Genomic DNA, 15,005 nt, shown 5'->3' with positions numbered 1-15,005 from the left:
CTTCTGATGTTCTGTATGAAACAGCAATACATTAGAGCCTAATATTTTAGTGTGCAACCTGAGTGCACTTCATGGGGCAGGTGCATCATCTTAATGATGCTGTCAGCCAAAATAAACACGTCAGTTTTTAGATAGATAGATAGATAGATAGATAGATAGATAGATAGATAGATAGATAGATGGCAAAATATGGCAGTCCTGGGTAGACAACAATCATCTGTGGTGAAACTGGATGGTATGTGGGCTTTATTCACCCGTGACAGAAGGTCCTGGAAATTAGTTAAAGTTTGGCACTATCATAAGCCCTCTCTCTCTCCAGCAGTCATGGTATTAAATTAAGCCTGGCCAAAGCCTGGAGAGGATTTTGCGCCTTCACAGTCTTCAATCACCCCATACCTGATTGCGCTTCAGCTCACCGGAGACATGGCCGTGAATGGATCCTGTTCGTATGTTGGTAAGTCATGACAAACCCTGTCCACAGATAATTGGCTATACACGGGTTGACAGCGCTTTTAAAGCTCCTGATATTAGTTATGAAGCGCATTAAAGCAACGGTTGCGCAGGATGACAACATGCTACCGATGAAGAGTGCCTGTGGAGATGACATTTATTTAAATATATTGAACATGTAGCCTATTTATAGAAATAAAAATAAAGCTGTAATTGTTTTGGAATTGTTATTGGTCTTGAATATTGTTTATGCAAAGAGACACGCGTTTCTGTTTTCTGTGATCAAAGAGTTGGGAAGAATTCTCTTTTGAAATCTCTTTTTGAGGTCTCTTGAGGTAGAAGTGCATCCTTAACCCTGCCACATTCTTAAAGTAAGATCAATATAAATGTTAAATGTATTAGTTGAGATTAAAACTTCACTGTTTCCCATCTACAGAGGTGCATAACTGTGTTCTGAATGGAGTCAGCACTGCCTTGAGTGAGTCCTCCTCTATTTGCAGTGATATAAGGGAAATATCTGAGACTGAAGTTATGAACTCCATCAGATGCATTTTTGATGATCCGCTTGACTCCACTGAAGAGTCTTGGCATCATGTGAGTAGCCTGCTGAACATGTCTATGTGGCAAATAATTGTATTGTTTGTGTGTTATGTGTATGTAGATTCTTAAAAGAAATAAAATGTCAGGGCCTAAAGTATGCCTATATTAGGGGTTGGATCAATGGTGCTAAAGGCACCCCAAATCACTAAATAACTAGGTTTGTTGCAATGGAGGCGCAAAGTGGTATCAATCACAATGGAGATTAATTTATGAAATATGTCTGTTTATTAAAGCAGGAAAAGGAGCAGTTTGAACATTGGAGATGTTATGAAATGCAAAATGTGACTGAAATTAACAAGACATTTTGGTAACACTTTATTTTAAGGTAACTACCCCTAAACCAAACCCTAACCGTAACTCTACAGTAAGTTCATGTGGTTAATTAATATTACTCAGTACTTATTTGAGTTAGTACAATGTAACTACCTCACCTTAAAATAAAGTGTACTCGAAATTTATTAAACTATTTCATGAAGAGGTTATTTTTAATTAGTGTCCTTAATAAGTAAGTAAAAAACATGCCAAAAGTTTTTGCATAAAGTGTCAAATTCTGCCTGATCACTATCTACACTATTTTACATTATATCAGTTTAAAATGATTTTTACTCGCAACAACCTTCTGTTATAATTTCTTTTAACGACAAGTAATGTGTTACTCTATCAATATCTAGCATTTTTTTTTTTCTAAATGTAGAAGCGAGCATATTGTGCTTATGTGGGCATTTAGCCCTACTGAAGCCTTTATTATTAAGCTTTAAAGCAAGCGCTATTTCGTAGAGGTCGATTTATGCATTAAACGGATGTGCGCAGATTTTTTTCAACCTGTTGGCGACTCCATCTTTACACGCGCGCGCAAGCCCCTCCGGCGCGTAATGATGCGCTCTGGCGCATGGAGACGCGCAGGTATTCCTCCAGGGACAATTAGTCAGGGACAAATCAGAAGTTTCTGTGGAGATGCGTTCTGTTGTGCGTGAAGCAAAGCTTTGCGCTTCCCAATCAACGGTGCCAAACTCAGACAGACGGATGGATTTCATGCTTTGCGAGATCGATGGATAAACAGAGGGAAAGATGGATGGTGGCGTCTCTGTAGGGTGACATCAGAAGCGGGCATGCCACCAGAAACACACACAATTTCCCGGGAACGCCGAGGAACTGTTGCAGTTTCATCTTGTTTTTGTGTTTTTCTTTAAGTGTGACAACATGCTGCAGACAAGTGACAACAAGATACATGTGAGTATGCTTTTGATTTCTCAAGAATACTACTAGCAATACTCAAACTGGTTAGCTTGAGTTCTACAGCCAGTGAGTGATTGAAGGATAACCCAGAAATAAATGGCATCAATGAAAGGTGTCTATTGCCTTCACACTTTCAATCTAAATTGTATTGAGAGCAGCCAAATTAAGAAGCAATAGTCTGACCTACATCTATCCTCACCGTACTCCCTCCTCCCTTTCTTCTGAGTTGAATTTGATATGCACACACACTGCTGATGAACACTGAGCCTGGGTACATTGTATTCTCCTCTCACCTGTTCAGGTGGCCAACAGCCTGATGGACGTGGACCAGGACCCTCGCAAACGGCTGTACTTTGCTGACGGCCGAAGGAAAGTGGACTATGTGCTGGTGTACCACTACCGAAAACGTTCCTTCGTCAGGGGCTCTCCTAGTCAACACAGATTGTCCACCATCTCCAATGGTAGTTATCCTTTAGGAGTGGAGGAAAAAGACCCAGAGGGAGGGAAGGATGAACCTGCGGAGGTGGTGGTGGACGTTGGACCCCCGGACCCCGCCGATGGGGAGAAAGTCATGATCCGAGAGGAGTTCGAAGGCAATTTAAAGGACGCTGGGCTGGAAATTGAGCGTGATAAAGAGGTGAGAGGAATCTTTTTTTTGTGGTGTTACCGTGGAATATTACATGCCTTCATTCAAGAATGAATTGATTGGTTACACTCTATTAAGGTGTCTGTGTTACAGTGTAATTATAGATTTAAGTACTGAGTAATAAGAATTAACTACATGTAGTTACTATAGGGTTAGGATTAGGATTAGGCTGTGGTTTAGGGTTAGATGCATGTAATTACGCACAATTGACAAGTAGCTACATGTAACGTGTAAGAAGAAAAAAAAAAGAAAAAGATTACCAATTGATTTTGCTTTAGCCAGATGCATCTAATTGCATTTTTGATCTTTGTAAGGGCCACATCTGCTGCTGATTTTACAGAAAGAACAATACCAAAAACAATACCAATCATGATCTTTAAGAGTGACCGTTTCTCTCCATAGCCAACAAATCTTAAAAAATAAGATCTTGACTGTGAAAAGGGACTTTAACTTGGTTTCTTAAAGATTGTTTACTTTATTTGTGTGCGTGAATTATGAGCTAGTTAGTCTTTCCAAGTCCTACTATGCCATCTAGTATTGGATAGAGTTACCATTTCACAGGGCATCAGACCAACTTGGGAATCATCCACATATCATTGTTTTGTTATGTGAGCCATTACTCTTAAACATCGCCCATTATGAAGTAATTGGACCGAATTTGTATGGTATTATTAATGGTCCCAAATGAACTCTTCTTCATCTGCTGCCAGTGAGCTTGTTTTTATACTGTATCTGGGGAATTAGGTGAACTCTCCTAATCTTTTACTTAAAAAGCTAGTTGACATGCTTTCTTGTCTCATAGACGATGGCAGAAAACACTTTGTTATTGTGCGCCTCAGTCTTTGTGATTGTTTTGTACTGTGTGTCTTCATCTGTAGGGTGATTAGAGTGTGAATGCTTGTGGTGTGAAGCCAAGTAAGATTATCAGGCTGGTAATAGTAGTGATTGTCTACTCTCTCACAGAAGAGCTGTGAACCGGCCTTTGACAGCACACTGAGTTAACTGTACCCTAGCCTGAAAGGGACCAAATTTCTGCTCTAAATTTAACGGTTTGCTATTGTTGTAAATGATAGATTCCCCATTTTCTTAATCATATGAGTGTTTCAGATCATTTAGAATTGCTTTTATAAAACAATTTGGGGTGTTTTTTACCATGTAAACATATTTTATCATGCTTAACATTGAGGTATGAAACAATGCTCTCTCTATAGCATCATTTCCCAGTGGGAAGCCTGGTAAGGCGGCAAGATGTGCCTTTAGTGACAAGCTTTGTCATGATGACTTTCATCACCTTCATTATCATGATCACTGAACCCTAATTCAACACCCTTCTCCTGCTTTGTCTGATCACCATCATTACATAATGTTTTGCCCCGGGCGGTTCTTTCGAGGTGTGCTCTGTGACCGCTACAAATACCTGCAGTCAGACACTCTGAATTATTCAGCCGGTAACTGAAGTTTGATTGCAGGCAGCCTGAACAGGGACAACGGGTCAAGTCACACGTTAACCGTGTCTCACTTGCGGTCTTCCTCTTATCTCGACACATTGTTACAATTTACTATCACTCTGGCGGATACGCTGTCTCAGATAACGTGAGTTTTAGAATATAGGCTAGTTTTGGTTTATTGTTTCATTTGTCAACTGCCTAGTGGATTGATTTTATAGGGAGTGAAGTTTTGTTTTGAATATCTTCAATGCTCAAGGGGACGTCGCTGCAGCTGGTATCATGTTTCGGTGGCAGCGTGTTTGTTTGTCTTAACAGCCCCAGTCTGATGGATAACATTGGCTTTCTATGGAGGCAATAAATAAATATAAAATAAACAAATAACAGTCTAACAGAGAGAAAATGTGGTCAGAAGACTTGTCCTGTAGTTTGTTGCAATTTGGCATCAGATAGTGGTTGCTGTCCTTTTCTGCAAGGATCTCTTTTGGGGTTTGACCAGTGCTTCGTTCTCAGTGGTGGGAATATACGCATGGTGCATTTACACTGAAAAATTATTTTCGCTGCTTGTTCAGATTAAGTCAAATGACACAATTTCTATACATTTTGTCCTAACTTAATTGGATTGTGTTCAGTTCACTTAAATATATGTAAAATTTAAGTTTACTTAATCTGTTTGTGTTTGAATTAACTGTTGCATTAACTGAAACTGGGCAGTGCTTGTTAGTTCACTGCATGCTTTGCATATGGCTGAATCAAGAGAGAGTAAATATTGAAATTAAGTGTTATTTTATGTGTTTTTGAGCAAGATGAGAAAAGGGGAGACTTGATAATGTGTAATAGTGTTTAATGTTTAATTATGTTGGAATTAGATTAGATAGTTTAGACTAGATTTGTTAGGGCAGAATTAAATTCCTAGTATTTAAGATGATAATCTGTGCTTATTCTAACTAAAAGTTTGTTAACTAGCTAGTGCAGTCTTAAAATTTGTTGTGACACAGTAAAATATATGAAATTAAATTTGCTGAATGAATATATGAAATTTGAATGACAAATGAATATGTCAGGCAACCATATAAAATTCACTTTGAGGATTAAAGGATTAGTTCATTTTAAAATGAAAATTACCCCAAGATGCACTCACCCTCAAGCCATCCTAGCTGTATATGACTTTCTTCTTTTTGATGAACATAATCAGAGTTATATTAATAAATATCCTGAGCTTTATAATGGCAGTGAATGGGACCAACAAGTATGAAGCTCAAGAAAGTGCATCCATCCATCATAAACATACTCCACACGACATCAGTTGTGTTTTTTTTGTAAGTTGCATACGGAAGGCGGTCTGACGGAAGCTAGATACTTTACTTTATAACTTGTTAAATATGGATTTTTTTCTTACACAAACACAATGCTTCGCTTCAGAAGGCCTTTATCAACCCCCCGGAGCCGTGTGGAGTATGTTTATGATGGATGGATGCACTTTCTTGAGCTTCATACTTGTTGGTCAAGTTCACTGCCATTATAAAGCTTGGATGTGTCAGGATATTTATTAATATAACTCTGATTGTGTTCATCAGAAAGAAGAAAGTCATATACACATAGGATGGCTTGAAGGTGAGTACATCTTGCGGTAATTTTCATTTTAAAGTGAACTAATCCTTTAACTGGTCACTTAAAATGACTTGAAGTTACATGAAAAAAATTACGTTTGTTTAACTTAATTGAATCATGTGGGACCGATGTACAAGATTAAATCATGTAAATCCAATACACTTTTTTTCAGTGTACAGTCACCGTGTTGAATCACTGCTGTGTAATAAAGGAGAAAATGACCGCATCACTAGAGTTACAGCATGTGCGAGAGACTTTTATCTGGACAGTGTCTTCTCCTTGTAGACCTAAAGTCTGTTCGCAAGTCTTTAATTGTGAAGTCAGTCTGTCTGTGACTAAGTGCGACTTCAGTTCGATTCTCAGGCGAGAGTTTGCATCTTTGGTGTGAGCCGTGAATTCTCAGGATTGCGTCCATTCAGAGATGTTGATTCTCATCTCTTTGCTTGACTTAATTATGCCAAATGTCAAAGGCAGGGCTCAACCTGCCACGAAGAGCCGTTTCCGCTCACGGGTCTTTGGGAGCCCCTCAAATGTCAGTCGCAGCCGGTTTCTGCAGCGATGGCTCCCGCTCAGACTGTGCTCAAATCGACCTAATTGCCTTACCCTGCTGAGATGAAGTACTAATTGGAATATCTTATCCTAATTAACCTTCTCAGATCCACATGTTATTTTTATCTCTCCTTTGTGGGTGTGTGTGTGTGTTGAGGGGGCAGAGAAAAAACACCCGTGGTGTTGGAACGCAGGGGGCGGTGAGGATGTCCTCAGGTTTCCATCATCTCTTTCTGTCTCATCACTCTCATCTCATCTCAATGTCTCTTTCAGTTTCATCTTCCTTTCTTCTTAACACATGCTTCTTTAGATGGCATGGCTGACCACTGCCAGACAGATACAGTTACTGTCATCTCTGTATGGGCACAACGTAGCTACAGTGTTGGATTTCATGGCTACAACTTGCAAAAAGAGATCATTTCCATACCCCCCAAGTTTATGTAATATATATAGTCCCTCTTTAGGGTCTCTCAGACGGGCTTGATGACAATCTGCCACTCTTTTGACATCGATATGGCCTATTCTGGGTTATTTTCAGTTTATGTGTTTGTAGCATGCTATCGATTATCACCGGCAATAATTTTCACACTATGCTTAAATGAATGTAAAATGCATTTAATATATTTTTTTTATAGAAACCTAAGAGGCAAGTGGGCAGCACTGCAAATTAGTGTTTAAAGTATGCAAGTATAATGACACTTAAACACTTCATTTGTTAGCGTGAGGCTGGTGTAACTCAATGTAGAAACTAGAATAGCCTTACCTAAAAGAGATAATTTAGACAACTTTGCAGCTCAAGTAACATATTTATGCACTTTAATCATAAAATCCATGACCCAAAAACCTACTAGAATGGATAAAGGGGCTTGTCTGGCTATCACCAGACCAAGCTCAATTTAAAATTGAACATTGGTCTGGGGAGTCGGCTATGTATTTTCTACTGCACAAGAGGCGTGATCAACGAGCATTATTCACGCAATTGGTTAGTCCTTCAACCAATCAGATCAACGATCCGGGTGACGTACTTTGCAGAGCGACGCGAAAACTCCAGACAGGTTTAGTTTGTATTGGTTTGTAGCATTGATCAGCGGTTTGCAGAAGCAGCAATGGCATCGAGCGATTTGATTGCTAAACTAAAGAAGTCATTCAGCATCGTCGAGAGGTTAAAAGGAATTGGATTGACGGTCGTGCTTGCCGACGCTTCTCTATCGTCATCGTGTTATACCCGCCAATAGCGAGCAAGGTGGATAAGCCAGTCTGTGATTGGTTCCCGCAAAAGTGTAACAGAAGCAGTAGAAATGAATGTACGGGTTTCCAGACTGAGTTGCCGAGCGAAATCGAATCGCTGGCAGATCAGGCTGGGTTTACCCAGTCTATAAAGGGGCTGCATTAGATTTCGTTGTTCTTAAATGCTTTCATGTAATGAAAGCATTTAAGAATTTGCACAAATGCATTTCCCACACTCCTAGAAAAAAGTGCAAAAATCGTACCTTTAGTGGGACAATAACTTAACTGGGGACATCTTTGTACCTTATTTACCTCTAAAAGGTTAACAAAAGTATCTCAAGGGTACATTTTAAAACTTTAAGGTACTAATGTGCACATTTTAGGGGTAGATAAGGTACAATGTTGTCCCTTTAAGGGTACAGCTTCAATGACAAGCTGTTATACCGCTAAAGGTACAATTTTACAGTTAACACAAACTAAATACCAAAATAGTGTGGTAAGTAAAATTCCTTTGGAAATGCATACTGGTCAGTGTTAATCTTGTCTCAATTCTCCTCAACCAAAGTCTATGTTAAAGGGAAAGTTCAGCCAAAAATAAAAATTCTGTCATTAATTACTCACCCTCATGTCATTCCAAACCTGTAAGACTTTCGTTCATCTTTGGAACAAAAATAAAGATCTTTTTGATGAAATATGAAAGCTTTCTGCCCCTCCATTCATATGAATAGAGCGGTTTAGTCCAAATTTTCTGAAGAGACTTGATCGCTTTATATGATGAACAGATTGAATTTAGGCTTATATTCACGTATAAACATTCATCAATGTAAATAAACTCATACATCAGTTGTGGTAAACGGAAGCTCAAGCATGTTTGCTTGACGTGCGAGAACCAGTGAGGTTCATTCCCGTGTTATGAATCACGTTTGAGCATCTGCAAGAACCAATGAGGTTTGTTCTCGCGCATCAAGCAGGTTCAGTTCAGCTTCTATTTATGTTCACTGATCAATGTTTATATGTGAATAAAAGCCTAAATTCAATCTCTTCATCATATAAAGCGATCAAGTCTCTTCAGAAAATTTGGGCTAAACGCTCAATTCATATGGATTAGTTTTATGATCTCTATATGAACTTTTTGAAGCATCAAAATGGTAGTTCCGTAGCTGTCAATGGAGGGACAGAAAGCTCTCAGATTTCATCAAAAAGATCTTCATTTATTTTCAGAAGATAAACGAAAGTCTTACGGGTTTGGAACGACATGAGGGCGAGACAGAATTTTCATTTTTTGGGTGAACTATCCCTTTAAGAAGAGGTTTGTTGCTTATACTTTAGGGTTTTTTTAGTTCCTCTGATTGTAACTTTTGATTCATAAAATGATGCAAATCAACATGGAGGCAACATGTCAAGACCTTTCTCTTCGATTTTTTCCCCAGAACAAGGCTCATGGTCATGCTTTCATCCGGCTACATGCACCTTGGCAGGTGTTGAGCAGAGAGGCAGAGTTTCTCAAGATCAAGGTGCCCACCAAAAAGGTAGGATACAGCAGAGCTTTCTCTTAGTCTCAAGACAGACATAAGTCCCTCAGGATGTCCTTATGTGAGTTCTCCACAAGCCCTCAGAAGTCCCTGCTTGTGTTATGTAGTGTTTCTCTGATGTATGTAAGGGAAAGAGGGAAAAGCACAAAAGAATGATGCTGATTGATGATCTGATGCTTTGTTGCTGATTTTGACCATAAAAATGTTGTCTCTTGTTCAGAGTTACGAGTTGAGGGAAGAAAAAGGTCTGACGGCCACCATGAACGAAGTGTGGCGGAAGTTAAATCAACCGTTCCAGCCCAAAGTGCCCCATCAGGAGGAAGAGCACAGCCGGACCAAGTTCCTCTCTCACTGTTTCTCCCGGGACAAGCTCCACCTGTAAGAGCCTGACGTGGTTGGGGTGATGTGGGGTTAAATGTCATCGTGGGCCGCAAGGGATTTTCTTCCCCTCTTAGAGGACTTGACAGGATTTGTTTGATTGCCAAAGGAATCTGTGTAACTCACGGATGTCTCATCATCGCTATTTTTGGCCTTTTTGCAGGTACAACATCAAGTCAAAGGACACCTTCTTCGACAATGCCACAAGGAGCCGAATAGTGAGTCTTTTTTGCTTCGCTTGTGAAAGTTCTGTTCAGCCAGAACGGTACAATGAGATACGTGTTCTTTGGTTGTTGAGAAGAGAACACGATATACAAGAGGGAACAAAAGTTATTTGCTAGCAGCAGGAGACTGCTGTCTCTAGGCACTGTTCTAGGAAACCAATTCCACCGGGAGTTTTCCAAGAACAATTTACAGGTTTATTGTTTGCTTGTATCTCTCTCACTCTTTCTCTCTCTTGCTGTCTGCCCCAGGTGTATGAAATCCTCAGACGCACCGCCTGCGCACGGACCTGCCAAACCATGGGTTAGTAATACGTTAATCCATAACCTAAGTATGGACTACTGTTCAGGGAATCCTCAGGATAGTCAGGGCCAGAATGTGAGTTTTGGAAGTGGGCCCGGTTGCAGTTGGGACGGTGCAACACAAGCCCACGCCATATGCTCCCTTGGACCAAGCTACTGCGCAGACGGACCACCGGGGGCTATTGGGAGATCGAGGCTATCCGGCAGAAGGGATGGCTTGATGCTCTCTTTAGTCCTCCATCCTTACCCCTCCCTGTCTTTCTGTCTCTCAGACTTTCTCTCACTCGGTTTCAAGAGTAAATTGGGTCATAAAGTTCTGGGATTGGGATCCGAATTGAAGCCGGGTCCATTGAGGTGGAAAGAGGGGGGCGGTGGGTAGTGGTGGTCTTTCCAGCTTGTTGCTGGGGAACTACTTTATTAATTGAGGGCTAATCACCAGAGCGTACGTGTCGTTCCTTTGAGGACTGATTAATTACTTTGATTAAAGCCTGTGTTCTACATGTCAGCTGTCTACCGCCTCCAGGACTCAGGCTGCCGGCTTTCCAAAAGCAATGAAGTTGGGTCACTTTAAAGTCATAGCAGTCAATCATTATTCCCGCGGATGATGTCGAGTATTTTAAGGTGCTCTCTTTTTTGCCTTGCAGGTATCACCACGCTGATAGCTAACGGGGTTTATGACTCAGCATTCCCGCTGCATGATGTGAGTTGTTTTTTACTAGATTCTTCTGTACTTTCTTTCTCCTGTCAGGCTGACTTGAAATGTGTTTTTGTATGACTACAGGGAGACTTTCACCCCACTGGACAAGCTGAGGGGAAGAACGACAGACAAGTATGCTGCTATTGTGTTGCTTTTTTTTTTCTTCAATGAATCAGAAAGGAGAATATTGTCAAATTCTGTATTTTTTTGCACCTGTTTCAGCTGTTACATGATGAATGGGCAAGATATGGTGCTTTTTACAAGTATCAGCCTGTTGATCTTATCAGGTAACTGTCAAATCACTTTGACCTGTGATGACATCACAAGATATAAGGGGGAAAAACATGCATTCTTCATGCATAATAATTTACTTCTTTTTTTTTTTTAAATTTTGCATTATAATGTAGAGTACAAGTGAATTTGATTTTAAAAAATACATATTAAATTTAATATAGTTGGATTAATATTTCATTGATGCAATGCACTCTCCCATGTTTTCTGTGTAACCTTTAGGAAGTACTTCGGGGAGAAGATAGGTCTCTACTTTGCCTGGCTTGGAGTCTATACTCAGCTTCTGATCCCTGCATCTGTGGTGGGCATCATCGTGTTCTTCTACGGCTGGGCCACTGTGGAAACTAACATACCTAGGTTTGTGCCAGTAAAGCCCATCGAGAGCTGGGCACGGGTCCCTGTTGTGGGTGGACACGCGGCAGCTGCCGGGTTGAGAGTAACTGACTGTGATTATTATATTCCACTGATATTAAAGTGATAATTAGAATCAAGGAACATAGTTCTGGTGTTTATGTTGTTGCATCTGATTCATGGGATTAATTAATGCTAGAATTGCAAGAATGTGCTCAGCATGCATTTGTGACCGAAACGTCCCAGGGGAGCACAGGGAATACTGTGATCCGTTTAAATTTTAAAGTACTTGTGTGAGTACGTGGTGAACCAGACAATTTTATTTTTGAGACCGCAGTGAACTTTTTCTGTCCGGTGCAGCCACCTTTTCCAAGGTCACAAGATAAAATAGTGTTGCATTTTTAATTGATACTTTAGACATTGGGCCATGCTGATGGATGAACACGCTGCACCATATCAGGGCTATAATTAATTTATTTCGTTGGACTGTTGCGTGGCCGTGTCTAATTTTGTGTGTGTGTGTGTGTTTCTGCCAGCCAGGAGATGTGTGACGAGGATCAGAACTTCACTATGTGTCCCCTCTGCGATCGGGCATGTGACTACTGGCATCTGAGCACAGCGTGTGGCACAGCGCGTGCCAGCCATCTCTTTGACAACCCGGCCACCGTGTTCTTCGCCATCTTCATGTCCCTCTGGGGTATGATCCAAAATCCCTCTCATTTCATTATCATGATTTCTATTGTTTTATTCCATTAGTGACATGCGATGAGTACTCGTACTCATACAATTCATACATCAGCATTTAACTTAGGGGTGTCAAATGATTAAAAATGTGAAGGTAATTATTGTGGCATATAAAAGCATGAAGATAGAAATCAAAATCAATGCATATTTTTAAATGCCTTAAATGTCTTTTTTTTTTTTGAACACAAGAATGATTGCCCTAGTTTAGATGTTAGCCACTTTTGTATATTATTTACTTGAAGAGCTTGATTTAGTCCTGTTGAATATGAGACCAGTTCAAGCGGCTAGCATTAACATGCAGAAGTGCTGCAGTCTCCATAGTGATGGAGTTGAAGAGATGTTGAATGGCCAGAGAGTAGTGTTACCTCTTTCTGTCACTGCCTGCATCCCCGGGCCTGGCTGATGGAGGCATTGTGAAACCGCTCAATTCCTGACACTGACCCGTCTTTGGCACCTGCGTGGGGTATCAGAAGCTATACATTATTACTCATACAGAGACCCCCAGCAGCGTGTAGAGAGACTGCAACTGTTCATATCCAGGTGCTGAGATGTATTGATTAGCCATCCAATACCGTTTTAAAGCACACACTGTCTATGATGTGAGGATTTAAAGGGATAGCTCACATCATTTACTTACCCTCATGTCATTCCAAACTCATATGAATTTCTTTCTTCAGTGAAAAAAGGAATATTTTTGAGGAATATCCTAGCTTTACTTACTTACATAGCTATAGGTTTTAAGTATAATCGAAGTTAATGAAGACTGGGGCTGTCAAAGAGAGAAATATACAGTGATCTGGATCTGTGAAGAAGATTCCCAGCAAATAACGACTTAAATTTTGGTCTGTCGGTCACACAAAGCTATCGAACAGCTTCAGAAGACTTGTATTATACAGTACATGTCATGTGGACTACTTTTATAGGATGGAAAAGAGCATCATGAACATTCTGCTAAACATCTGTTTTTGTGTTTGACTGAAGAAAAATAATCATACATATTTGGAAATGTATAAACAAAATTATTCATAAATGGTGGATCCACATGATGGAGACATAAAATAACAGGTTGTGAAAATAACATACTAGCAAAGTAAATAAAACTTTACACATACAAGTGGCACATACACAATGGCAGTCAGAAGATGGTTCTGGTTACATCCACAGCTTCCCATAGTACTTACTTTTTATTAAAGCAACTTAAAGTTGAATTTTTATTAGCAGGTCCTCGAGCATATCTCTATACTTCACCACAATGGTAACCCTGAAATCCACCAACATTACAGAAACTCCTTTAATTACCAATATAATAGAGCATTAAACAATAACAAGTCTCACCATTTTCTCATCACGCTAAATGCATAAAATAACACTCGATTTCAACATTTACTCTCCTTATCCAGCCCAATGCAAAGCATAATGGGAAGTGGAAATCATGTTCCCAGATTTATAGTGCTACTTTAACGCAACAAAAATCATTCATGTTTCAACTCAAATGGATTAATTTTGGATTAACTCATTTTATTCAATTCAGTTAAACTGAACAAGCAGAATAATTCATTTTTAGTGTCCCTTTAATGGTTTTGTAGATGAGATGTGATTTATCTTACATGAGGAAATGTCATTTTGCCTGCTATAAATCATCTTTTGCTTCTCTTTTCCCACTAGTCTCATATTTGTCAGCACTCATTTACTGTACGCCTCATCTCTCTCTCTCTTTAGCTGCCATGTTTCTAGAGCACTGGAAGCGCAGACAGATCAGTTTGAACTATAGTTGGGATCTGACAGGCATGGAGGAGGAGGAGGTACGTTCACACACATACACAGTCACATTACGTTACTCACTAGTGTTTGCCTGTCTGGACTACAACGCAGTTGCCAAAAGCTGAATTCAATGACACAGTGTTTGTTTGACACTGACCGACTGAAAATGACTAATGCTGACTGTTATATGTTGCGACACAATGGTGGCGTCTCTATCCGATAGTATTAAAGTTTATCCCCCAACTCTGTGTGTGAATGTCCTCATGTGGTCTCGGCCTAAAAATGGACTCACCAATATGTTAACTTGTTGTTTCTCTAAACGCAATCTTTGCCACCAGGAAAAAGCGAAGGTTTGAGCTTTACGTTTGAAACTCTGCTCTTTGAGATGTTGAGTCTGACTTTGCATTTTGTCCTTGTGTTGCCCTGGATTTTTGACCTGTTTGAATGGTTTGAAACTCCTCTATCTTCAGCAGTCCACTGGGTCTGGCACAGAGCGGAAAGCAATTGCCTCTTTGTCCTCTTGTCTTTAGGAGCATCCCAGACCTAAATACGAAACAATACTCCTTCAGAAGAGGCAGAGGAAGAAGAAAAATAAGAAGAACAAAAATGAGGTGGGCAGGATGTTTTTTTTTACTTGCTTTATGCATAATGCATTTCATTAATGGCTGACTTAAAAAGATCTAAATATATTTTCTTTTGGCTTCTGGCTTAGGAGCTATATGCAAATGCTTTATTGAAAAGAGTCAAAAAGGGAACTGCCATGGTTGTAGGGGCAGAGATGAGGGGGTGCCAAATGCTGTGGGCCTTTTGCACAGCCTTCCCATCACGCACTGCGCCGGCCTGAAGCATTTGGCACCGGCGCTTTGGGGCTCGTAGGTTGCGCTTTGCGTTGGTGATGCTCAAGAAAAAAGGAAGATCTGGTTTGGTTTATGGAAATCCGAGATTTGCATTGTTAGCTTGAGT

General features: G+C 40.1%; 1 protein-coding gene across 3 annotated transcripts in view; it reads left to right on the top strand.

Annotated features, from left to right (window-relative positions):
- Positions 1 to 340: 340 nt before the first annotated feature.
- The window catches only part of ano2b (anoctamin 2b), a 42,205-nt gene continuing 27,540 nt past the window's right edge, over positions 341 to 15,005 (top strand). Inside the window, exons 1-15 of one of the 3 annotated variants that reach the window (XM_048154716.1) lie at positions 341 to 454; positions 887 to 1,044; positions 2,242 to 2,280; positions 2,588 to 2,923; positions 9,195 to 9,293; positions 9,517 to 9,674; positions 9,838 to 9,892; positions 10,148 to 10,199; positions 10,843 to 10,898; positions 10,980 to 11,027; positions 11,118 to 11,182; positions 11,409 to 11,543; positions 12,074 to 12,234; positions 14,001 to 14,083; positions 14,573 to 14,653. In XM_048154716.1, coding sequence (XP_048010673.1) covers positions 424 to 454; positions 887 to 1,044; positions 2,242 to 2,280; positions 2,588 to 2,923; positions 9,195 to 9,293; positions 9,517 to 9,674; positions 9,838 to 9,892; positions 10,148 to 10,199; positions 10,843 to 10,898; positions 10,980 to 11,027; positions 11,118 to 11,182; positions 11,409 to 11,543; positions 12,074 to 12,234; positions 14,001 to 14,083; positions 14,573 to 14,653 — 1,557 coding nt within the window. In that variant the 5' untranslated portion in view covers positions 341 to 423. Of the gene's footprint in view, positions 455 to 886; positions 1,045 to 1,805; positions 2,281 to 2,587; positions 2,924 to 9,194; positions 9,294 to 9,516; positions 9,675 to 9,837; positions 9,893 to 10,147; positions 10,200 to 10,842; positions 10,899 to 10,979; positions 11,028 to 11,117; positions 11,183 to 11,408; positions 11,544 to 12,073; positions 12,235 to 14,000; positions 14,084 to 14,572; positions 14,654 to 15,005 lie in introns of those variants that run through there. The other 2 variants (XM_048154712.1, XM_048154715.1) reach the window with 2 other exon arrangements.

This window comes from Megalobrama amblycephala, linkage group LG14 (assembly GCF_018812025.1).
Source record: "Megalobrama amblycephala isolate DHTTF-2021 linkage group LG14, ASM1881202v1, whole genome shotgun sequence".
Lineage (NCBI taxonomy): Eukaryota > Metazoa > Chordata > Actinopteri > Cypriniformes > Xenocyprididae > Megalobrama > Megalobrama amblycephala.
The sequence above is the reverse complement of the archived record's forward strand: the minus strand, read 5'-3'. Positions and strand labels throughout refer to the sequence as shown.